Source organism: Mus pahari, chromosome 13, assembly GCF_900095145.1.
Source record: "Mus pahari chromosome 13, PAHARI_EIJ_v1.1, whole genome shotgun sequence".
NCBI lineage: Eukaryota > Metazoa > Chordata > Mammalia > Rodentia > Muridae > Mus > Mus pahari.
Genome location: NC_034602.1, coordinates 75,912,091 through 75,938,361, shown reverse-complemented (window position 1 = coordinate 75,938,361; position 26,271 = coordinate 75,912,091). Strand labels below are relative to the sequence as shown.

Here is a 26,271-nt window from a genome sequence, read left to right as displayed (position 1 = left end):
CATGCTATTATAGGGATAAAGAGAGATTGTGCTGTAGATGCTGTAGAAGAACGTATCTTGAGACACAGTCTCTCACTGAACCCGGAGGGTGCCATTTCAGCTAGGCTGGCAGGAAAGAGACTCTGGGGACCCACCTGTTCCCACCCTACTAATGTTGAGGTCACAAGCATGCTGCTGTGTCTGGATTTTATGTGTGTTCTGGAGTTCCCACCTCAGGTTCTAATGCTTGTATGACAAACACATTATCACTTAGGTTATTGTCTCAGCCATTAATTGTTTTTTAAAAGATGAAAGTGTCACATATAAGTGATAGTACAACAAACCACAGCAGTTACCTCATCATTCTGGTCTTTGATCAAAGCTTCATCTTCTAGGTTCATCTGACGACTCTATAGCTAGCCACCCTACCCACCTCATTTTCCATTTTTTACTCAACTATCTGGCTTTATTTCTTTTCTAGCACTGTTAAATCTGTTATTCAAGTATACAGTCACTACTCTATATTTGTTGGTCCTTCCCATTAGTGTATAAGGGAATTTCACTATTTCTGGAAACAATATGAAACTCCAGGAAGTATATAAAATACTAACTTTATGAGAAGATAGAGAAATGTGTTCTTCAAGACATCAAAAATTGTCACAAGCACCAAGGTAGTTGTATTACAAATACATAAATGGCTCCCTGAGCTCTGTTTTTATAAGAACTTTGTGTGTCATTCAAAAACCTAATATGACTTTGTTTGGGAAAAGATCTCTCAGCTGCTTAGTTCGTTCCATTTTCTATACAAAGAATCATCAAAGCAAAGTGCTTTGTTTTTCTAAACCCTACTTTTTCACCTGTAATTTCACCCCTATAACGGCATTCACTGATTCCCATGGGACTCTAAGTTACGCACATTTCAAATGAGTTATGTATGCTCTCATAAGAGTGTTTATCCTCAAAGACACGACTTAACAGCTCAGTAACTTGTCAGATGCGCCTTAGTCTCTCCGGGAAGAGTCTCTGTGCTGAGAGAATGGACAGCTCCTGACTCAGAGCGCTGATTCACGTTAGTGTGGCAGTAGTTTTGGGTGGGTCTTTCTGATGACCAAGTTATACCCATTGTTTGTAGTCTAGGTTTTTCAATTCAAAGGCAATCTTTGATATTTCCTCTAAGCTGCAGATCCTCAGTTGTTACCACACCTGTTAAACAAGTTTCTTTTTAATGTCTTTCTGCTATCGTACCAGCCCTTAACATCTCAAATATCCTTGTAGCTAGCACATTTACCAGAGAACCACTATCAACACATAAGGAGTTCGGAAGTTCCCTCTGCATTAACATCAGCCACCAGTGTATCAGCACGCTATGTACAGGTAAGTGCTTGCCTAACCTTCTGACAGAATAGAATTTCACTGTCTCCTTCGTTTGGGTCTCATTTTAAGGACTATGGCAAAAAAATTATTGTGTCTAGGTGGTGAGTGTATAGTGATTTCACAGCCCTTTGGAACTTCGGCATGGAGACATATTGTCACAAACACACATTTGTGTTTGCCGTCTCAGGTGTTAAGCCCTAGTTTGAGGGGTGCTTCCAAAGAAGGGGCGTGTAACTTAACACCGAGTGGGTGAAAAATGTGGCAACTGTGTGGTGACTGTTGTCTAGTAGAGAGGCAACAGCAGAGACATTTTATTTCCTCGTGAGTTAAATACGCAATGGTGCTTAGGAAAGGTGTGAGCATGGTCTCTGTATTGGTTTAAAAGTTCAGGCTTCCTACCATGAATTGAATATACTATCTTGGATTTCACAGTATTACTATTCCATGGATGTAAATGTATATCTTAATATATATATTTTTTTAGTTTAACTTTCTCTTTAAATAAGACAATTGGGGAAGGGGATCAAGCTTGAAAAACAGTAACACTTATTTTTGCAAGATAGCAACCAAATTCTAAAGTACAAGTTATTATATCCAAATTAAAAGGCATTAAAGAATAAACCATAATATTGGGAAGGGGGTGCACAAATATCTAAACATCTTGAAATTATAATTCCTGCATGTGATGCTTGCTAAGTTCTTATCCACAGTTGTGGCCCCTCAGTTAAGCACCAGCATGGCATATCTGGTGTGTACTGGATATCTGGAAATCCTTCAAACTCCAGGTTTAAAAAACTTTTTTTTTTATCCTTAAATGATCTCCTGTTGGCTTCATTTTGCACTCCCATATAAGATGTATCCCTCCCCTTTATTAATATAGTTCCCAAGTTCTGGCAAATATCTGTAAACTCTCTGTAAAGTCTGTAAACTTTCTCAAATGGTTCCTTTTTTTTTTCTCCTTCTCAATATCACCACCCAAATTCCCATTGTTCTGCTCCCAAGGATTATAATAAAATAATCTCAGCTCTGGATGTCCCCACCTGTCGTTTTTTTCTCTTCTTTCAGTTATGGTCATGGATGCTGCCTGCTGGTGTTTTTCTTCCTAAGCAGTATAAGCTCTCCTGTTATTAGCTTTAAGAGGATAAAAATACAAGTCCCAAATGGTCTGTATCCCTTTGCTAGCTATATCTCACTCACAAGATAATGGTTGTTCTGCCTGGTTTCATTCATCGACTTGTTTCGCAAATATCTGTGATGCTAGGTTCTGGACAATGATCAAAGTATAAAAACAATAGCCCTAGGCTCCAGGGTGCTAATGATGAGAGATAAAGGGAATCATATGTAAAAATTAAAAAAAAATATTCTCAATGTGAGACCACAGAAAGTTTGGACATGATAGAAGATGCCAATGAAGAAAAAGAGCCAGAATGGAAAGGTGATGTTGGAGTGACAGGTCACTGGGGGAATATGAGGTGAATGTATCAGACCACAAGTCCAGCGTGTGTAACAATGACGTGGATTTGTAGGGACTGGTGTGTCCACAGAACCTTGTGTGGTTTGACGTGGTCAGAATCCACATTATCTCTTTGAGAGTAAGATTCATGACTCAGCGTGGTGCAGAGAAACTAAATTACCAGCCATCAGTCATGATTTGAGCTTCACATGTTATTTCTTCTCCCTAGACTGTCTGCCCAGATATTTTTTTTTTCTGATAAATTTCTGCAGATTCTAATCTCAACTCTGTCCAAGGCTTTCAACCACATAGGTTGCTTGAGACATAATACACACCTAACTTGTAGATCTACTGTTACATGCTTTTATAGAAAAGATTTACTTAGACCACAACAATAAGCTAATAAGATGGATAGACACTGCGCCCCTCCAGGATAGAATTTGACATTTTCACATGTACTGTGCGTAAGGACGTAATAATATTGGCACATAATCGTACTTCAAAGTGTTTAGACAATCTTAGCCGTACAATTTTTCTAAAGTATTTCTCTTCTCCCCTCCTATCTGGACTGACATCTTTTCTGATGGACACAAACTCTATTTCTTTCCATTGATAATGGGAAAGAAATGGATTTCCCTTATAGTAGATATAACAGCAACAACCATATTCTGCAAAAAATACTTTTTTTTATTTTTTATTTATCTTTTCTTTTTTTATTAGATATTTTCTTTATTTACCTTTCAAATGCTATCCCAAAAGTTCCCTATACCCTCCCCCCGCCCCTGCTCCCCTACCCACTCACTCCCACTTCTTGGCCCTGGAATTCCCCTGTACTGGGGCATATAAAGTTTGCAAGACCAAGGGGTTTCTCTTCCCAATGATGGCCAACTAGGCCATCTTCTGCTACATATGCAGCTAGAGACGCAAAAATACTTTTATAGTGTAGAGATAGGAAGAGAGAGAAACATTTTCATAGTGTAACATTTAAGGAAAACACTTTTTATCTTTTCCCCTCATTCATTTTCTTAAAAAATTTTACATTTCATTTGTGCGTGCATGCGTGCGTGTGCATGTGTGTGCGTGTGCGTGTGCGTGTGCGTGTGTGTGTGTGTGTGTGTGTGTGTATGTGTGTGTGAGCATACCATGCTATATAAGTGCATATTGGAGGACAGCCCAAAAGACTCAGCTTTCTCCTTCCACCATGTGGACTCCTGAGATAAAACTCAAGTCATGAGGCTCTGCAGGAAAACACCTTTACCCGCTGAGCCATCATGCTGACTTCTTACCCCCATTCTTCTTTGTCTTTTAATGTTTCTGTACCTAATTGTGATGCTTTTATAGGCAGCAAGAGTAACATAATACAGATATATATATGTTTTACGATATATTTTTCATGCCCTCCATTTGCAGACCAGTCATAGCATCCCGCAAATCTTTCCCACCATGGCTAATCATCCTCGGTGTGCTTGGAGCGCTGGCAGCCCTTGGGCTAATTATTGGACTCTTAGTTCACTTTCTGGCAGTAGGTTGGTATGCATTTGTCTTAGTTTGTCTTTTTGTGCTGTTTATTTAAATTTCTGTGAGATATACCAAAGCAATTGCAATATATGAATTATCTCCCACTATTGGGGACCCCTGACCCTGCAAGAAAGTATCACTAGCATTTGCAAATCTTGTACTATAGAAACAATTCTCCTACACACAGATAAAAGAATGAATATCGATTTAGACACAAATGAGATAAGCAAAATAACTTATTCTACTATGTCGTATTTTGTCACTGTGTAATTAAAGTTTTATAGTTACTTATGTGAAGAAGAGAATTTAAGGGATATTGACATTTGAGCTAGTCAGTTATTAATAAGAAAGACAATATAGAAATTCTTCTAAATAGATTAAAAATGTTGAGCTTGGACTTTTTTTTATTTAAATAAAACCATATCACTTTACCCCATTTTTTTTCCTCCCTCCAACCTGCCCCAGCTGGTTTCTCTTCAGCCCTTCCTATGCCTCCCACTTTTATGATAGCCTCATTTTCTTCGATTATTATTGTTGCACACACATAACCCCACACACATGTGTGTGCACCGAAGTATAAAAATAACAACCTGTCACACCTGTCTTTGTTGGCGGTATGTATATGGTTTCCACTGTGTATTGGATGATCAATAAAGGCGTTTATCCTTGAGATTGGCTAATTCTCTCCAACTGTCATCAGTTTGCTGCCTATAGTCCTCTATAGTCCTTGTCCAGGGGTGGAGACCCATGAAAATGTCTTTGTGTTAATATGTCCATTGACATTGCCATTCTTCCAAGTCTTGTTTTTGCAGCCACTTCATTTTTTATTTCCCTTTATTACAAATAGCTATTTTTCATACTGTATATTCTGTTTGCATTAGAAAACAATTGACATCCAAGGGAAAATAATAAAATAAAACAAAGAAAAAACAAATCAAAAATAGTAGAATATAAACAAATAAGCAAACGAAAAAAGGCCAAAGGAAAAGTACAAGAAGTGTCAATAGATGCAGAGACACAGACATTTACACCCACAGGAATCACATAAAAACACAAAGCCAAAAATCATAATGTATATGGCAAAGGGTCATTAGGGTTTCAAAAAAAAGTCCTAAATTAACACCACGAGGCAGGGAACTTCCAAAGATGCTATGGAGTTCATTCTGTGCTGGCTGTTTACTGCTAGACATGTGACCTACCCTTAAGAGTATTTTGTTTTCCCTTGGAGAAAATTAATTTTCAATTGCAAGTGGTTATCAAATGGATATAGCTGCTGGGTTAGGGATAGGGGCATGTGCCCACTTCTCTCAGCTCTAAGATCCCATTTCATGTAGACCCGTGTAGGTCTTGTATGGAGCCATTTCTAAGACTGCAGACTTCCATCTTTGAGCTGTGATTGCAAGAGCTGTGATAGAGATATATGTAATCCAGTTGGTTTTCTGTGATCTGTTGATCTCTTTATTTTATCCAATGTGGTTGTCTGTGATGTCTTCATTCTCTGAAAAGAGAATCTTTTTGGGGGTCACCAATATGCTCGCTTGGTATCCAAGGTTATTCTGTGTTGTATACTAGCATCTGAAGATTTGGAGCCAGGGACATCAGATGAGAGAGAATACGTGGCTTGTGTCCTCCTGGTTCTTTCTGAGTCACCCCACATGGGATAGTATTTCCTAGATCTCTTCCATTTCCTAGGTACTGTGAATACAGTGATGATCATGGTTTTGCAAGGGTCTGTTGAATAGGATATGGACCCCTTTGGGCATATGCCATGGAGTGCTCAAGCTGGATCATGTGGTAGATTTTCTTTTTTGAGAATTTTCCAAACTGATTTCCAGAATTACTGTACCAAGTTGCATTCAGCAGCAGTGAATGAGAGCTCCTTTCCCTTTATAGCCTGACATTTGTTGTCAGTTATTTTGTTGATCTTTATCATTTTAAAGATAATATATATATGTAAGATTAGTATCTGTGAAAGTTGAGGAATATAATGTAATATATTATCTGTATGCCTTGCATTCAGATGATGGAGTTTTTATCATTGGTCCTTCTTAATAGACTATATTAGGTTAGTTACCTAATTACTGTGAGACTATATTTCTCTTGAAAAATTAGTATACTTCTTAAGATTTTTCTATAGTATCATCTAATAGTAATACTCAATGAATAATAACTTTAAAAATCTATAGTCTGGCAACTGGTTATTCAAGCAGAAGTCATTATAGTATACAGTTCTTTCTGTCTTATTCAAGATCCTATCCTTAAGGCTGAGTAGATTTGCTCAGTTGGTAAGGAATTTGCTTCCTGTCTTAGTTTGGGTTTTACTGCTGTGATCAGACACCATGACCAAGGCAACTCTTTCTTCTATATAATAGTATTATTATTTTCTTTTTTATTGTTTTTTTACACCCCATATTTTATTCCCCCCATCCACTCTCCGACTGTTACACATCCCATACCTCCTCCTCACCCACTTGTCTCCATGTGGATATCCCCACCCCCACCCCACCTGACCTCTAAACTCCCTGGGGCCTCCAGTCTCTTGGGGGTTAGGTGTATCATCTCTGAATGAACACAGACCCAGCAGTCCTCTTCCTGGAATTTAATGAAAATGTTGGCACATCATATCCAAACATATAGGACACAATGAAAGCAGTGCTAAGAGGAAAGCTCATAGCACTCAGTGCCCCGGTAAAGAAACTGGAGAGATCTTACACTAACAACTTAACAGCATACCTGAGAGCTCTAGAACAAAAAGAAGCAAACTCACCCAAGAGGAGTAGAAGTCGGGGAAATAGTCAAACTCTGGGCCGAAATCAACCAAATAAAAACAAAGAAAACAATACAAAGAATCAGCAAAACCAAAAGCTGGTTCTTTGAAAGATTCAACGAGATAGATAAAACCCTAGCCAAACTAAATAGGGCCAAGAAGCAGTATCCAAATTAAGAAAATCAGAAATGAAAAGGGAGACATAACAACAGAAAAGGAGGAACTTCAAAAAAATCATCAGATCCTCCTATAAAAGCCTATACTCAACAAAACTGGAAAACCTAGATGAATGGATGGTTTTCTAGACAGATGTCACATACCAAGACAACTCTTATAAGGACAACATTTAATTGGGGATGGCTTACAGGTTCAGAGGTTCAGTCCATTATTGTCAAGGCAAGAGCATGGCAGCATCCAAGCAGGCATGTTGCAGAGAATTCTGATTGTCTTCATCTGAAGGCTGCTAGTGGAAGACTCACTTCCAGGCAGCTAGGAGTAGGGTCTCAAAGCCCCCGCCCACAGTGACACACTTACTCCAACAAAGCCACACCGACTTCAACAAGGCCACACCTCCAAATAGTACCATTCCCTGGGCCAAGCATATACAAACTATCACACCTCTTAATTTGAGGAAGGGGGTTAGACTCCAGAACCCAAGCAAAGCCAGATGCAGTAATGCACACCTTTAATCATAGTTACTCCTGTGGGAAGAAGGGAGGTTGTTATAAGAGAACCCTTGGAAGCTTACAGGCCAGTTATCCAGCCATAGACTGTAGCAAACAAAAGAGACCTTGTCTCAAGTAATATAGAAGGTAAGGACTTATTCCTGAGGTTGTCCTTTGACTTTCACACGTGTGTAGTGGCACTTGCACACCCCACCTCTCACACACTTATATGCATGCACACATGTACATCAGACACACAAATTATTCATGTGTATGCGCACACATACATACAAAGATAAAATATGTTATTCTTTGTAATTCTCTCTCTGAGTATGTGTTTTCTATTATTGGTTTTAAAACCATTTTCTACAACTCCAAGATGATTTCCTCAGTTGTTGCAGAAATACTAATCATAAGGGGTGATCAATATCTAATGAGCTTTGTGTTATTATACAATCTGAGTCTTGCTTTGAAGTACATTTAATTTAAATAGTGCTTGGATAATTTTTATCTCACAGAAAACAAGATCTACTACTATCAAGGTGGTTTTAAAGTGCTGAATATTCCATATGACAGAAATTATGAAAGGGAGACATCACTAGAAAGTAATTACCTCAGTAAAATCCTCGAGATTAAAGTAAGCTGGATTTTCTTGTATTTATTAACTGCTTAAAGTATAAATATATTATTGAAATTTGATGTTGAACTCTATGTTCTCTCTCTTAACAGATGGTTGATGCCTTTCAGAGTTCTAACATTTACAAACAATATATCAACTCTCAGATCATCACATTGGTGTAAGTAACTATCGTTAATAATCAGAAAAAGAGATAAAGCCATCATATATATTATTATTCTTCAAGTGCTCCAGGGAGAATGATTCTAGAATCTTCTGATATGTCACAGTCATTGCCAAAAATGACTAAGCACTGACACTATCATACATGTCAGCCTAATTGTTTAATATGACACCAAAATAAATCTTGTGCTTATGTGGTTAAGTTATTAGGTTTAAGGGAACTGTTCGATGGTTTCCAAGTCAAACATTTGATCATCTTCCGTTAGTTGTATTAATGAGTATAAAAATATAGATTCTATATGTTTCTTCTGTCTTTCTACTTGAAAGTCAGTTGAAAGTCTTTTGAAACTGTTCTAAACAGAGTAGAATCACATATGTACCAGGCTTTGATGCCACAAAAGGCTTCCATGAACCATTAAAAAAAAGTGTTCCCTGCACATGAGATTAAGCAGCAAAGTATAGCAGAGGAAATCTCAGAATAGGGACAGTATAACATGAGCCTAGATTTTATCCTTTAATGGTCCCAGAGCCTTAAGAGTCACATGACCAGTTGATCTTTCCCTGTGTTATGAAATATCAGTGACAACAGCTTTCTTGCCTTTGCCATAGACGTGTATACAAAATCAGAAGATAATATACATCAAAATATTTGCACATAAACATGTTTCTTTTTTATGTGTATCTCAGATTTATAAACATATTTCAAATGAAGACAAACATTGTTTTACTTTTATCAATGCCACCAATGTCTACCTTTCTTCTGCATTTTTTGGATTCATGTGACTCCTAGAATTGCCAAACCCAGAATAGATTAAGGCTCCCACTAGCATTAACATTGGGTTAATTTTATTATTGGGGCAAAATGGAAAACTAAAGTTGAAGGACCTATGTACCTCTCTGAGGTGACTGAACACAGTGTGCATGTGCACATGTATGTGTTTCTGTTTTGGTTTTTTAGCCATGGATTGAATTCAAGGTGTCTGTAGGTAGCAAGATTCCAGACAAAGTGAAGAAGAGGTCATAGGACATGCGTGTTTCTCTTTGGCAAGTAATACTACACACACCAAATTAATATGAACTAAGTATGCTATAGAAATTATTAGTTTATACATACATTATTGAGGCTCCTTCCAGACACTGTCCCCAGGGATCATAAGTGATACCCATATGTCCATTGTTCAGTCTTTTAACTTGTTACTCTTTTCCCAAGCCACACAAGGCTGCCTTATACATCATAGTCAAATTATCTCCAGGTCAGTTGTATGTTTTGTCACTGTTGCTGTGCACTGGCTAGCATTAAAGCCTTTCGACATCTAAGTCCAATCTCTTAGAGACTGAGTAACTAGGCATAGGACAACACTTTATAACGTAAAGAATACAGAGTAGAGTATAGGGTCTATCACCTTCACTGAATAAAATTCCTACTTTGGTAGTGGTATACTCCTGAATACATTACATAATCTCTAAGATATTGAGTTAATAACGTTGTTTATGAAACCAGATCACAAAATTCTTACTGTAGATAAGAAGAGATGATAAAACATACAATAATAAATGTAACAACAAAGAATCTGTAACATAGCACTAACCAATAAATGCTAATTGATATCATTACCAATGGCTATTATGTGATATAGCTCTCTTAATCCCAGCTTGATGAAAATTTCAGTTTGATGATGAAATATAAATAAAAGTACTTTAATGTCCATTGTATATTAATGTTTACATGAACTTTTCATTAACACTTTAAGTAAAAATGATGTGTAACTCCTCCAAATACTTCTAGTAAAAAATGTCTTACTTTTTCTGCCTCATTTGTTATAGTTCTTTTCACACATACCTTATCTCTCATAAAAGTCTGAAAATTTCTAGAAGGTAGCAACTGAGCCTTAGTCATCACTCAGTGAAATTCAGCAAAGTTGCACATCTACGGCAATTGCTCAACAAGTGATTGTCAAATGCAGAGATAACACTCAGTTCTTCGGTGATCATCTTTCCTTGGTACCTCAGGCTAGTTATGTTTCTGAAAGGTATATAGAACTCCAAAATGCACAGCAGAGCTTTGCATCTTCAATTGACACATACATGTAAACATATGGCAGACTAAAAGCTTCATCTCGAGTGATGTTATTGTACACAGAGAGGGAACAGAATCAAGATAAGAAAGAGTAAAGAAGGAAATGTAAGCTTTAACACTGTCTGAAAACTTTATGTTGTCTCCAGTCCTGATAACAACAGCGTGACAGCACATATATGGCTGGTGTTTAAGGACTCCTGGTCAAACAAGGAAAACCTAAGAAGGAGAATTGAAAGCATCTTACGTCAGATGCTGGAGAACTCAGAATCCCTGACTACAGATCCTGGGTCTCTAAAGCTCATGGGTAAGCACACCTATTGGATGAGCACAATGCTATTTTATCATTTTGTGCCTAGGACATGTCATAAACTCCAAGTATAAAGACTACCTTTAGTATAATTTTAAATGAATGTTATCATAGATCAGAGAAAATTCATTCTTTCATTCCTTTCCTAGTAATGCTACATTTTGTGGTTGCTTAGAACAAAAGGGACAGTTGCTTCTTCTACACTAGATATTAATACATTTAGCAAACATTGTAAGTGATGGTGTGTTTTGTTTATATTTCATTGATGTATGCAAATTAACACTAGATTTGCACTTTTAATAGTTATTACTTTTTAGTAGTTCTTTTTATATACTGACATGAATCAGATTCACTTATGGAACTTAATCTTTTTTCAAGAGGAGATAGTCCCGATTTTTGACATTAGATGATGTTAATGAAAACATTAGCGCCAGATAATGAAAATGTAATTTCTCAAGTGGAAGTCTAAAGATGGCACTTTAATGCAATATGTTCAAATGTAGATGTAGCAGAAGAAAAATTCCAATAAACTAATTCTTTTCTCTCTATGATACTTTGTTTTGGATGTCCAATCACTTCTGGTCTGTGAGAAATGCTATCTCCACTGTCCCGCTTAAATTTACTGTGAACTTTTGGTTCTATTTCAGAAATCAGTAAGGTTGATGCTGAGAAGATTATCAACAACCGTAAGTTCAAATCACTTTCCAGTGAAATATGAGGTAATCTAAACCACAACAGTCAAGATTGTTACAGAAGGGAACAATAAATTTTACATGCAATAATAACTCACACAATCTTCAGAGTGCTCCACAGAGGGGTTTGGTTAGAATTACATCTCAGAGATGATGGCACAGAAGCACAAAGAAGTGCAAAACTTGGGCTGGAGAGATGGCTTAGTGGTTAAGATCAGTGACTACTCTTCCAGAGGTCCTGAGTTCAATTCCCAGGAACCACATGGTGGTTCACAACCATCTGTAACGGGATCAGATACCCCCTTCTGGTGTGTCTGAAGAGAGCAATAGTGTAGTCATAGATATTAAATAAATAAATAAATAAAAGAAGTGCAGAGCAATAGTGTAGTAATATGGAATAAATAAATAAATAAATAAATAAATAAATAAATAAATAAATAGAAAAATGAAGTACAATACTTGCCTGGATTCATCCAGTTCTTAAATGATAAGCTCAGGATTTAAGTCCAGCAGTCTAGTGGCAGAAAGAACCCATGGGTTAACCACGACTTTGCCTTCCACAACTTACCTATTCTCCATGGGTTAAAGATACTGTATGAGAGACTCTTGGGGGCTGGGGAGATGGTTCAGTGGTTAAGAGCACTGACTGCTCTTCCAGAGGTCCTGAGTTTAATTCCCAGCAACCACATGGTGGCTCACAACCAGCTGTAATGGGCATGTGATGCTCTCTTCTGGTGTGTCTGAAGATAGCATGTACCCACATACATGAAATAAATATATCTTTTTTTTTTTTTAAAGAAGAGGCCAGTCTTGTGTGTGTGTGTGTGTGTGTGTGTGTGTGTGTGTGTGTGAGAGAGAGAGAGAGAGAGAGAGAGAGAGAGAGAGAGAGNGAGAGAGAGAGAGAGAGAGAGAGAGAGAGAGAGAGAGAGAGAGAGAGAGAGACTGCTGGAGATGCTGGCTGGCCCTTCCTTTGTGGATGATTCTATTTCTATCTAGTGCTGGGTGCTGACAGCATCAGAGATAACCAGAACTGCTGAGAAAGTAGTTCACTTTCTGCATTGTCGCCAAAAAAAAAAAAAAAAAATCTTTCTATTTTCAATGAAATCAAACGGACCACTTCTGAAGGCTGTGGGAGACGACCAAGAATGTCTGCAACCTATGACAGAATCACGGGAGGTTCCACTGCTCACAAAGGAGAGTGGCCATGGCAAGCAAGTCTCAGAGTGAATGGGAAACACTACTGTGGGGCATCCCTGATCGGCGAAAGATTTCTGCTAACAGCAGCTCATTGTTTTCAAGGGTAAGATCATCATGTTCTCTAAGGTCAGGGAAACCCAAGGAGCTGGACAGTTCTTGTCGTAGGCAAATTGTTTTCCATCCTCACAAGAGTCCTGGTTTGAAAAGAAAATTACTGGTAAGCCTATCTCAGCCTTTCCTACTTCACCACTTAAAAATAGGAAGAGCCATTACGTTTTTTTAATTGATTTTTATGCCATTCATTTTTTTTTGTTTTTTTGTTTTTGTTTTTTGTTTTTTTTGTTTTGTTTTGTTTTGTTTTTTCTTTTTCGAGACAGGGTTTCTCTGTATAGCCCTGGCTGTCCTGGAACTCACTTTGTAGACCAGGCTGACCTCGAACTCAGAAATCCGCCTGCCTCTGCCTCCCGAGTGCTGGGATTAAAGGCATGCGCCACCACGCCCGGCTTATGCCATTCATTTTTGATAGTTTTATTTCTTACATGAGTCTTATTTCCTCATCACTGTATACTTCAGATTCTAAACCACCTGCAGTTGTTTAAATTCTACATTGCATCTCTTCCCTTCCTCCATCCTATCACATACCTACCAACATCTAAGCAAATATGGCTCAGTCTAAAACGCTGTTTTCCCTAAAAGTAGAAACTTCCTTTTTCTTAAGTATGGAGGTTTATGCCCCCATATTTATTGGTCTCATTAAATATATGGGCAGACATTAAGAATTTATAATTACCTGTCTGAATACCCAACTTGCATTAAACTTCAGCTTTTAAAAGTCTATCTAATGTACACTGAAGAGACTCAAGCAAGATGCTTTAAAAATGAATTTAAAAATCAAATTATATGAGGTTGGAGAAATGGATCAGCAATTAAAATTACTTGAAGAGGAACTAGGTTTGGTTCCTAGCACCCATATGGCCACACTCAGTTGTCTGTAACTACAGTCACAGGGGATACAATGTCATTTTCTCACCTTCATGTTCAAGATATACATGTGGTGCATAGACATACATATATGCAAGCAGAACACTTAGACATACAAAATAAGTCAGAAAAAAATGAAAAATCAGGTATCATTGCAATGGGTTATAATGCAAGGAAATATTGATGTCATAAAAGCTTGTGGTATAGTACATGCTGCAATGTACTATAAAATGTAGCCTTTCTGTAACCTAAAATAAGTACAAAAATATGTTTTTTTTTGTTTCCTCAGGACAAATAATCCAAAAAACTTCACTGTCAGCTTTGGCACTAGAGTAACCCCAGCCTACATGCAGCATTCTGTTCAAGAGATAATTATTCATGAAGATTACGTGAAGGGGGAACATCATGATGACGTCGCAGTTATAAAGCTCACTGAAAAAGTTTCATTCAGTAATGATGTACATCGGGTTTGTCTTCCGGAATCCACCCAGATTTTTCCACCGGGTGAAGGAGTCGTTGTTACAGGATGGGGATCATTTTCTTACAACGGTGAGTTGAATGGCCGAGCTCAGTGTAAGAGACTCAAGGGCAGTGTGAACATTCCATTACCTGAGTACTGTGTGGAAGGCACCATTTCAGCTCTGGGTGTCCAGTCCCTTCAGATCATCTCTCAGGGAGCATTGCACAGGACCTTGCAAACTGCTGTGGTTTGAAATATTCAAAGGATGCCAGTTTAGGTATAGAAACTCTCTGTCCTGTAGAAACTAATAGAAAAGATTCTGGACTAGTTATGTAGGAAGGGGAAAAATTGGCAACACTTGAAAGGTGTTTCTAATGAATATTTTGAACATTGCTTTTATTAGTTTGGGGAGAGAGAAGTGGGTGTGTTTATCCTAAAACCAAGGCAAGAGTTAATAAAGGTTCATATGCATAGAAGCTTAAAGTCAGTGTCCATTCTGATCAGGGTCTCGGAAGCTGTTTTACTGACATGTTGGTTTCCTTTAGGTAAATCCCCACTGTTACTTCAGAAAGCGTCTATTAAAATTATTGACACAAATACTTGCAATTCAGAAGAAGCTTATGGAGGCAGGATAGTGGACACAATGCTCTGTGCTGGCTACTTGGAAGGCAGTATCGATGCTTGCCAGGTAAGTCTGGAAACCATTCACAAGGACCACAGAGTGTATAAACAACTATCCTTTTGTTAAGCTCATAATTGAGGAGATCATTTTGCTCTTCATTTAGGTGTACGTTGGCCTTCCTGTCAGAAACTGTTTAAAGTGATTAATGCCCATAGGTAGCCTATGTATATAAGTGTTTAACAAACACTGATGATATATTTTCTCTGAGTTGAGTTCTGTCCTTGGTCATTCACAAGTATTAATTCATTTAATTCTCATGAGAACTGTGTGATAAAAGTACTATTTTTCTCATTTAATAAATAAGAAAATGGAGGCAGAGGAAGATTATATTACATTATATGCATTATGTATTATATATTACATAATATATTGCAGCAGAGCTACTATGTGGTAGAAATATGCAAAATTCTGGGTTGTCCCAAATTACAATGTATCCTCTTAACTGTAGATCAGAAAAAGTTAAGTCTAGGAGATATTTGGGCCATCCCCAAATTACTCTTATTTTCTTATCCCTCTCATGCCTACAGTTCTGGCTGTTTTTCTCAGCTACAAAAGTCTAAATTTTAAGCACACTCCACTGTATCCCTTAAAATCTTTCCTAAGAACTAGCTTGTAACTTCTTAGATCGTACTTTCAAATTCTCATACTCACAAAAGGGAAGCAGGGAATATATTTGACCAGTACTAATGGTGGTTAGGGGTGTATAGGGATTTAAACCATACACCTCTCCCCTATCCTCAATCTCTATTGAGCACCAATAATTCACAACTTCATCTGAAACATCTTTGCCTGTAGAGAAATTGTCTAAGAGGAACCTGTCAAAATGATAAATGTTCTTTTTTTTTTTTTTTTTTTTTTTTTTAGGGTGACTCCGGAGGACCACTAGTTCATCCCAATTCTCGAGATATTTGGTACCTTGTTGGGATAGTGAGCTGGGGACATGAATGTGGCAGAGTCAACAAGCCAGGGGTCTATATGAGAGTAACTTCCTACCGTGACTGGATTGCCTCCAAAACTGGTATCTAGTAGAAAATCATCTTCTAATAATGAATGCAGATCATACACTATCACTGAACATCCAATTTTTTATTCCTTCCCATTGTATATGTGTCTCTGTGTGTTTTTGCACATGTGTGGGTAAATGTGTGTTTGTGCTCATATACGTAAATGTGCTTGTAAGTAGATGCATAAGCTGTTATTAAGAATCATCCTCAATAATTTTAATGAGACAGGGTCTTGAACAAACCAAGAGCTCTCAGATATATACTGTCTTACAAGTCATGTTGCTGTTAGAACCTCCTATTTGTGTCTTCTAAGGATGGAAGGACAGACAGGCTTCTATGCCCACCAGGTATTTATGAGCATCCTGGGGATCCCATTTCTAGTCCTTAGACTTTCATGCTTAATCACGGAGCAAGGCCTAAGCTAGTTTTAAACATTACTATTTTGGGTGTATAGGTGTTTTTTCCTGTACCATATATATGCCTAGAGGTCAGAAGAGGGAGTTGTATCCTCTGGGAGTGGGGTTACAGACCATATGAGCCACCGTATAGGTGCTAGGAATTAAACCTAGGTCTATCGAAAGAACAGCCAGATTTCTTAACCATGGAGTCATTCCCACTCAATACTTTACATGCCATATATATATATATATATATATATATATATATATATATGTTATTTTGAGAGAATTAGAGCCCTAAGAGAATATTGTAAGCTTTTAATCAAACTAAACAAGACAAAATTAGAGACCTTGAGTTTCTTGGTTCAGGAAGCCTTTAGCCAAGAAAGTACTCCCACCAAAATACTGGTAAAATAGTATTTGTGCCCTGGTTTATCAGTCTACATTATTACTATTTCAGTACAAAAGGTTCTTAGGTTTTGTCGTATAGACTTCGTAGCTGTGGAAGCATGGTGTCGACTGCGGTGATTTAGCAGACTGTGTGAGGGGAGAGTACAACCTTTACCTACCAAAGGTTGGGTTGGAGCATAAGGGATCTATTTCCATGTCAGAGCTTTGCGGAAGGCTGTGACTGTGACCTGACCTACTCTGAAAACAGGTAATGAATCACAACCTCTTGTTATGGATGCACTCACCAGGTCTTCAGTCACTCTGAGTTTCTCACCACCAATAAAATTAGACATGTTTTAAGTTATAGAAAATAAGTACAGTAATTCTTCAGCTTCGATACAGATTTCTGTGGAAATCTCTCTATATAATATATTTAAAAAGATTATCTCTTCAGGAATTTTTCCCCTGTGCCCATATCTTCGAGGCTCTTCCCCACTTTCTCCTCTTTAAGTTTCAGTATCTTTGGTTTTATGTGGAGTTTCTTGATCCACTTAGACTTGACCTTAGTACAAGGAGATAAGAATGGATCAATTCCAATTCTTCTACATGTTAACCGCAGTTGAGCCAACATCTTTTGTTGAAAATGCTGTCTTTTTTTCCAATGGACGGTGTACTGGCTAATTTTGTGTCAACTTGACACAGCTGGAGTTATCACAGAGAAAGGAGCTTCAGTTGGGGAAATGCCTCCATGAGATCCAGCTGTGGGGCATTTTCTGAATTAGTGATTAAGGGGGGACATCCCCTCGTGGGTGGTGCCATCTCTGGGCTGGTAGTCTTGTTCTATAAGAGAGCAGGCTGAGCAAGCCAGGGGAAGCAAGCAGTAAGTAGATCCCTATATGGCTTCTGCATTAGCTCCTGCTTCCTGACCTGCCTGAGTTCCAGTCCTGGCATCCTTTGGTGATCAATAGCAATGTGGAAGTGTAAGCTGAATAAACCCTTTCCTCTCCAACTTGCTTCTTGATTATGGTGTTTGTGCAGGAATAGAAACCCTGACTAAGACAGATGGTTTTAGCTCCTTTGTCAAAAATCAAGTGACCATAAGTGTGTGGGTCTTCAATTCTATTCCATTGATCTACCTGTCTGTCGCTGTACCAGTACCATGCAGTTTTTATCACAATTGCTCTGTAGTACAGCTTGAGGTCAGGGATGGTGATTCCACCAGAGGATGGCCGAGTCAGCCACCAATGGGAGGAGAGGCCCTTGGTCTTGTGAAGGTTCTATGCCCCACTATAGGGGATTGCCAGGGCCAGGAAGTGGGAGGGAGTGTGTTGGGGAGGAGGGGGAGGAGTGAGCGGAACAGGGGATTTTTGGAGAGGAAACTAGGAAAGGGGATAATGTTTGAAATGTAAATAAAGAAAATATCTAATTAAAAAAATAAAAAATAAAGGAGACAACATGTATTCAGTTAACTTGAGAAAAGTAGAAAAGTAGAAAATTCAAAGTAAAATTTAAATGTAACTTGATACTACAAATTTTATTTTTGCACACCAATAAATGTCCTTTCTTTGTTTTTACTCTCTAAAAAATTTTATCTGAATTCAACAAAAATATATGGTTTATCCTAATTAAAGTAAAGGAAGATCTTTATATTCAGTAACAGTTTGATTGGTGGCATGTTTATTTAAGAGAGATACCATTAAGTAGGCTGGCTTTTCCTTCTTCTTGTGGGCGGTGAGGCAGGCCAGTATTTCTATTCTCACTTGAAAGTGAGCACACTAGCCTATATTGGAGTCCTCTTGCCTGAGGAGCTTCCTAATGTGACCCCTCATCTTCCTGGTGAGTTTCAGCTCTCTTAATTGATCTAAGAAGTGACTCTTCAAGAAACTGCAGAGGTGAAAGTCAGAGCCTTAGAGCCCAGAACATACAGATAGATACCAAAGCCAGCTTCAGGCTCACACGCAGAGCCTCTGGTCCTTGGAAGGCTACTGTTCTCCCTGGGATTAGTCTGGATATACATTCTCGCTACATCCCAGGCATTCTGGCTTCTTTTTCCTTTTTTTTTTTTTCTTTTCTTTTTCTTTTTTTTTTCCAATTCAAGAGATTCCCATGGTTTCCTGTGCCCACCATCCTGGTGGAAATGAGAAACTAGAGAGGGTCTGTAAGAAAGGCCTGGGGGTGATAGTGATGGAATAATGTGATACCCTGAGCTTGTTAGCAACAGAGACAGTCATATACAATGACATTTGTGGGTGTTGGAAGAGAGGTGAGGCAGGGACTAAGGTGTTTCTAGAAGTAGCAGTGGGGTCAGGGAGGGAGTTGCCAGCATCAGAGATTGAAAGGAAGATAGATAGGCATATTGTGTCTGTAGGACCATGCTTTTTGAGGGAAAATGGCCTAGCCATCTCGTGCCACAGTTCCTGGAAATGAGCCCAGTACATTTTATATGAGGCACAAATCTCTACAGTCAAGTGACTTCAATCTAGTAATCTTGGAAAATAAAATCCTTAATCAGCATTTTCTGAAATCTTCATCTATTGACTTCTTAAGTCTTTATAAGATTTTAAAATATTATTTAAGGTTCAGCAACTTACACTGGCTTTAAAAGAGATATTTTTTTTTTCTTAAAAATACTAAGTAGATCGTTTTCCACTGTGCTTGTATATTCCTTGTCCTATAGGAAAAAATACTTTAACCATTTTTCTTTTTTTCCTAAATATTGGTTTTATAACAATTTTCTATGTTGTCAAATATCTTGAATGTGTATATATAACTTGTAGCCACACCATGCACTTATCATAAAGTTTAATAAATTAATCTCTTTGAACTAAGGATTGTTCTGTTTTTTGTTTTTTGTTTGGGAGGACTGCTTTTTGGTGCTGAGACTGTGGGCTTATGTCACCATACCCAAGTTATAAATTTACCTCTAAGTGATAATTTTAGTTCTCTTATGTCACACATAATTCCAATTTCTTCAACTGTTCAAAGACCAATTCTCCTTAAGTAGCTTTGGCCTGCTAAATTCCAATTAGTTATCTTGATATTTAATCTATTTCATCATAATTATTATCACATGATTATTGTCATCATAATAGTAAATTAAGCAATAATGTTTAATAACTTTTAACTTCTTGCTGTGTATCAAGAATTGATTCTAAATATTCTATCCCAATGAATCATCTGTCTATTCCATAAAGAAAGCTATTAACCTACCTTTACAGGTAAAGAATCTAAACACAAAGTGGTTAATAACCTTCCTCCGAACTATAAAACAACGCCCATCCTGCCCTACTCCCGCCAGTCACAGAGGATCTGATAAGAAAGTCGCTCTGACAAGAAGTTGGAGCAATTCATATTTTTTGTGTTCATTTGTTTTGATGTGATTTTACTATTTGTCTGATTACTTGATTTTTTGTAACTATTTTTAAAATTTATGTATTCACTTTACATGCTGATATTATACCCCCTCTTGTCCCAGAACTCCTTCACACAGGTCCTCCCCATCCCCCTTTCCCATCCTCTGAGAAGGAGGACCCACCAGGGTATCATTCTACCTCTTCCCAGGTACGTTGAGTCACTTCAGGACTAGGTGCATCCTCTCCTACTGAGGCCAAGCAAGGCACCTCAGTTAGGGCAATGGGATCCACAGGCAACCAACAGATTCAGGGATATCCCTTGCTTCAGTTGTTGGGGGACTTGCATGAAGACCAAGCTACAAATATATATATGTGCACAGTGGTGAGGTGAGGGTGTGTATCTAGGTCCAGCCCATGCTCGCTCTTTGGTTAGTGGTCCAGTCTCTGGGCACCCCCAAGGATCCAGGCTAGTTGACTCTGTTGGTCTTCCTGTGGAGTCCTTGTCCTCTTTGGTTCATCAGTCAGTCCTTCCCCCAACTCTTCCATAAGACTCCCTGAGCTCCATCTAACATTTGGCTGTGGGTCACTACATCTGTTCCCCTTGGTTGCTAGGTGGAGATTTTCAGAGAACAGCTATGCTAAGTTCCTGTCTGCAAACATAACAGTATCATTAATAGTGTCAGGAATTGTTTATTGCCCATGGGATGGGTCTCAATTTGAACCAGTCATTGATTGGGCATTCCTTTCATCTCTGCTCCATCTTTGATTTATTATTATTATTATTTTTTTTTTAAGAGTAAAAATTCCTGCCAGGTGGTGGTGGCGCACTCCTTTAATCCCAGCACTTGGGAGGCAGAGGCAGGCGGAGTTCGAGGACAGCCTGGTCTACAAAGTGAGTTCCAGGACAGCCAGGGCTATACAGAGAAACCCTGTCTCAAAAAACAAACAAACAAACAAAAGAGAGTAAAAATTCCTTATAGTTTTGGGTAATTCCTAACGGTATCAAGAAGTCCACACTGGGAAACGACACCAACACCACTTCCTCCAAACACATTTGTATTTGTAGAAACATTGTGTCTTTCTCACCTGAGCCCATATAGAAATGTCCCATGTTTATGGAGGATTGTCTTAAATTAGCTGGTGTGGAAAGAGAGATCACTGTGAGAAGAACCATCTCCTAGGCATTGGGTCATTAACTATGTAAGAATGAATAGACAGAGTGAGCACAGGCAAGCAAGTTAGCATGTGTTCATTCATTTCTCTGTGTTCTTGACTGTGGATATGATGTGAATAGCTGTGTTTAAGTTAATGATTGAAGGTAAATGTCCCACTGTTTTTCTCAAGTGATACATTCTCAGAATGTTTTCATTTATTCAAAACCATTGAAAATCTCAGGGAGCTTTTTAAAACTTTTTTTTTTTAAGTTTTAAAAACCTATTTATTCCCTTCCAGTCTGGATTAGTGCCCTGAGCAGACCTTAGGCGTGAATTCCACAGTCAGTCCCACAGCACCCAGAAGAAGCTTCACTCCCAGGCACTCAAACACACCCATGACCACAGGATCCCAGGATCCCAGGGGCTTGGTTACACCAGGATCTCAGGGTCCCAGAGGCAGCTTGACTCACAGGAGCTCTGACACACCCAGGACCTCAGGATCATAGGATCTCAGAATCACAGGATCACAGAGACAACTGGACTCTGAGGAGTTCTAACACAACCAGGATTACAGGCAGGACAGGCTCCAGTCAGATATAGCAAAGGCAGGTAGCACTAGAGATAATCAGATGGCAGGAGGCAAGTGAAAGAACATAAGCAACAGAAACCAAGGTTACTTGGCATCATCAGAACTCAATTCTCCCACTATAGCAAGTCCTGGATGTACCATCACACCAGAAAAGCAAGATTCGGATCTAAAATCACTTCTCATGATGGTGATAGATGACTTTAAGAAGGACATAAATACCTCCCTTAAAGAAATACAGGANAACACAGGTAAACAGCTAGAAGCCCTTAAAGATGAAACACAAAAACTGCCTTAAAGACTTACAGGAAAATACAATTAAACAGGTGAAGGAAATGAAAAAAACGATCCAAGATCTAAAAATGGATATAGAAACAATAAAAAAAAATCACAAAGGGAGACAACCCTAGAGTTAGAAAATCCAGGAAAGAGATCAGGAGTCATAGATGCAAGCATCATCAACAGAATACAAGAGATAGAAAAGAGAACCTCATGTGCAGAAGATACCATATAAAACATTGACACAACAGTAAAAAAAAAAAAAAAGCAAAAGGTTCCTAACCCAAAACATCCAGGAAATCCAGGACACAATGAGAAAACCAAACCTGAGGATAATTAGGTATAGAAGAGAGCAAAGATTCCCAACTTAAAGGGCCAGTAAATATCTTCAACAAAATTATAGAAGAAACCTTCCCTAGCCTAAAGAGATGGAAGTTATGGATAGTATTAAATATTCACTTATGATATTTTTAGTGTATGAAAGATAAGAATATAAAAATTGAACAATTTTTATATATTATTTGATCCTCAAAATACTCGACATTATTAATATGTTTGATGTATAAAATGCATTTACATAATAAAAAATTTAAAAACCCTATCTAGTAATAAGAAACTGGATGTTAAAACTGAAAAACATTTAAAAGTTAAACAGAACTGAGAAATGCCACAGGAATTATGGATAGTTAAAAAGCCAGTTTTCAAGCCTCGCCTAGTTCCTTAGAAAAATCCCTGGTACTAATTTCAAGTGTGGAAAGAACAAAATGTATCCATGTAGTGAACAGTTGAGAGCTCTGAAGACTAACCAGGACAAGTCGCAAAAGTCACAGAGCATTTCTAGAAGGAAGAACAGAAGTCTGAAATAGATTTCACCATGGTGCAAAGGTTGGCATCTATTATTGGAAAGGTCAGTATTTTGTTAAACTGAGTAGAGAAAGGGTAAGAAATAATACGCTGACAGGGACATGGCTCCTTAGGTAGATGTGACACTTCAAGATGAATTGCTTCTACAGCTAGGCTTTGTAGCACACCTCTTTTTGCATAAAAATGTGACTCAGACTAGAAGGAAGGATAGGAAAATGGTTTATTTTTTGTGGGGTTTATTTTGAAATTTACTCTAATGATATTAGTAATGCCTTTTTATTTTCTCCAGCCTGTCGTTATTTTTGATAAAGAGAATGTTTACTTTATAACAAATGGTCTTTGTTGTCCAATGGTGTGAGAGTGAATGGCAGGCTCTCCTAAGCCTTTGGATTGTAAGCGGTAGCAGCTTTTCCTGCAGATGCTAAACATATTTCAGCCACACTAACTGGCTCAAATCTGAAACATGTTCAATTTTTTTTTTAACAATCTTGGAAAAAACCTCTTTGATTCCATAGCAACAAAGAACTGAAAGGCTGTAATAATGTCTCTTTAAATTTTAATGCAGTTTTTGCATATTCCACAAATATGCATTGAAATCGGTATTGAGCTTTTATAAACTATTTTCTAAAACTCAGTGGCGTTTAAGTAAATGTACTAGTTTGAATTATTTTTCTGCAAGTACATTCTCACATTTGTTTCATCATTCCTCTGGCTTCAGGCTTCAGGCTTCTGTATTTTTCTTGTACTGGTAGAACACACTCAGGTCTTATCCTTTCCTACAGCAGAGGGCGCTGAAACCGAAGAATCACGATTCAGGTTTTACCTAAGGGGTCAAACTTCTGTACTTCGCAACTCTGAAAAGGAGAGCAATCACCAAATTAGCCTACCATCCAAAGTGAAACCTCTCTGACCTTTATTTCCTTTCATAACGACGGTAACCAAAATGTTTTATGCACATTCTCATCAATTTTAACCAGTTTTTCTTTTATGAAGGATATTTCCATCCTTAGCCCCACTCCCCTCCTTGATACGTCATGTTCTGTGCTACATGGCACACCAGGTAGCAGATCAGAGTAAAAGTCAGTAACGCTGAGCTTCTGTTCTTCTTGAAATAATTAGTTAATTCACTAGCTAATTAATTAAATGTGTATGGAGTTTTGCTTGCATCTGTGTCTGCATACATGTGTGCTAGTGACCACCAAGGTCAGAAGGAGCATCAGATCCCCTGTGCCTGGAGTTACAGATGGTTGTGAGCGATCAGGAATTGAACCCAGGTTTTCTGGAAGAGCAGTCAGTGTTCTAACCACTGTACCATATCTCTAGCCCTCATAATTGTGTTCTAAAACCTAATTCTTTGTGATAATTTCCCTGAAAGAGCTCAGCTTTACATTTTAAACATTTTCAAAAATGTATACAGACATTGCGCGAGGGACACTGCCACGTCCTCCCAGGCAGCAGTCCTGCTCACGCTGCATACACACAGATTGGTCTTTCACGGCCATTCCCCAGAGGAGCGTGCCTCGGTTTCACTGACTGTGGATGTTTCATTTGTTGGGAGACACAGGATTTGATAAACATTCTGGAAGCAGGATAAATCAAGTCATGACTCCTTTCTGGTGTGGAAAAATTGCCTTTTGGCAACTGCCACTGGGACCTTGCTGGTGTGGCTAACTGAATAAAAGGTGGTTCCAGAACTTTGTTCTTTTGACATGTGATTACCAAACAATTCTAAACCTCCATTTTTTACCATTGGATTTTTAAATTGTGATGTAGCCTGTCAATGTCTAGAACACAGCTAAGGACCTTTATTGAATTGTTCGTTCTTTCTTTCTTTCTTTTTTTTTTTTTTTTTTTTTTTTTTGAGGTAGGGTTTTTTCATGTATTATTTGTATTCGTAAGTAAGAAAAAGAAAAGAAAAAAGAAAAAAAGGACAAAAAAATTCCCACAAGAAAACAAACCCCCAAATCTGATAACAAAACCAAGCAAAACTGTGCCTTCTATTTATCTTTGGTTCTAGTCCTTCTTTAAACAATTGTTTAAAGAAAAGTAGTAAAGATTCTAGATTTGTTTTCAAACTCAGTGTATGTGGGGGAACTGTAGAATTTTTCTGATCATGTGTACGTGTCATGTTAACATTGTTCTGCCTTATCCTAAAATCATGCCTCAGACTGGGATGCTGTGGAGGAAGGTGTTTCTGTGAGGCCTGCGACCTCAGTGGCTCTGTGCACCATGCCCTACTCTGCTGTCTGTCAGGGTTCCTGGTGGGCCAGAAGAAAAATTGGTTGAATATCGGACTTGGCTAATGTGCTCTAGGCTCTGCATTTTTTTCTTTAAATCATAGCCGGATGGTCAATTTTCTATTTTGTTAAGTTCTGTTTTACCGATGGACATGCAGTGGGTGTTTCTTGGAAAATGACCAATTTTTATTAAAATATTTCTGGAAGAAAAAAAATGTGTACACATGTGAGGCTTGGTCCAGTGGGACCTGCCTTTCCCATTCAATATTTTCACATTAAACCAGTTAATGAACTGTAAAACTCTAAAGGAGTACAGTGCTTCTGAACCCTCTGTGAAGAAACTCCAGAGAATTCCAGTTCTTCAGCCTCCACAAAAAGACCTTTTCTAATTTTTACAAATAGGCTTAGCACACCATGTCATGTATGATCGTAAAATTAGAAGAGAAAGAACCTGACCTGCAGAAGAAGCATTTCCCATTTTGTTCTGTCATCATCTACAACTAAAGTCTGAGTACAAACTCAATACTAGAAAATGCTATTGCATTTAGTGTGTGTGTGTACATGCACATCACAATGTGCTTATCAGGGCCGGAGGACAGAGTTGGTCCTCACAGGTGCACCTGCATCCAAACATACACATAGAAAAATCTAAAAATAACAGTTAAAATTTAATAAAATGCACATATCTACATTGTTCAGAGGTCGTACATCTTTGCACAGCACCACTGCCCACATATACTTCAGACGTGATGGGCAATTTCAGGGTGGTATGTCGTAGATGACCACTTATACCTCAATGTTCTCTGTTAAAACTCCTGCCTGCCTTCCTGTGTAATGGGACTCCCAGGAGCCTGAGGAATTTGTTGTTTTGCCACACTGTGCTGGCCATTTTGAAAGAGCTACTTCGCTATTTCCAATCCCTGATTTTACCTCAATAACCACAAGAAGAGTAAAGATGTCCCGCCTTTCCTCCTCAGTTTTATGAGGAATGGCTACTGCCTTCTTCCCAGTCCGGTTCCCCTCTCGTGAGAGCCTCTTTAAGAATCCCAAGAGTC

General features: G+C 38.2%; 1 protein-coding gene across 1 annotated transcript; it reads left to right on the top strand.

The window, feature by feature from the left end:
- The first annotated feature begins 1,271 nt into the window (after positions 1 to 1,271).
- Positions 1,272 to 16,908, top strand: LOC110330919 (transmembrane protease serine 11B-like protein). The gene is made up of 10 exons (XM_021211229.1): positions 1,272 to 1,353; positions 4,217 to 4,332; positions 8,275 to 8,393; positions 8,486 to 8,553; positions 10,779 to 10,936; positions 11,587 to 11,625; positions 12,757 to 12,931; positions 14,099 to 14,358; positions 14,815 to 14,957; positions 15,816 to 16,908. Exons 1-10 carry the CDS (start codon positions 1,346 to 1,348, stop codon positions 15,975 to 15,977), a joined length of 1,248 nt encoding a protein of 415 aa, XP_021066888.1. The 5' UTR covers positions 1,272 to 1,345; the 3' UTR covers positions 15,978 to 16,908.
- The last annotated feature ends 9,363 nt before the right edge of the window (positions 16,909 to 26,271 follow it).

Excerpts from the sequence above, each read along its gene's own strand:
- LOC110330919 (XM_021211229.1), top strand. Across the intron at positions 4,333-8,274 it reads AGTTCACTTTCTGGCAGTAG|AAAACAAGATCTACTACTAT; the intron begins GTTGGTATGCAT and ends TTTATCTCACAG. Across the intron at positions 11,626-12,756 it reads TGAGAAGATTATCAACAACC|GCTGTGGGAGACGACCAAGA; the intron begins GTAAGTTCAAAT and ends CCACTTCTGAAG.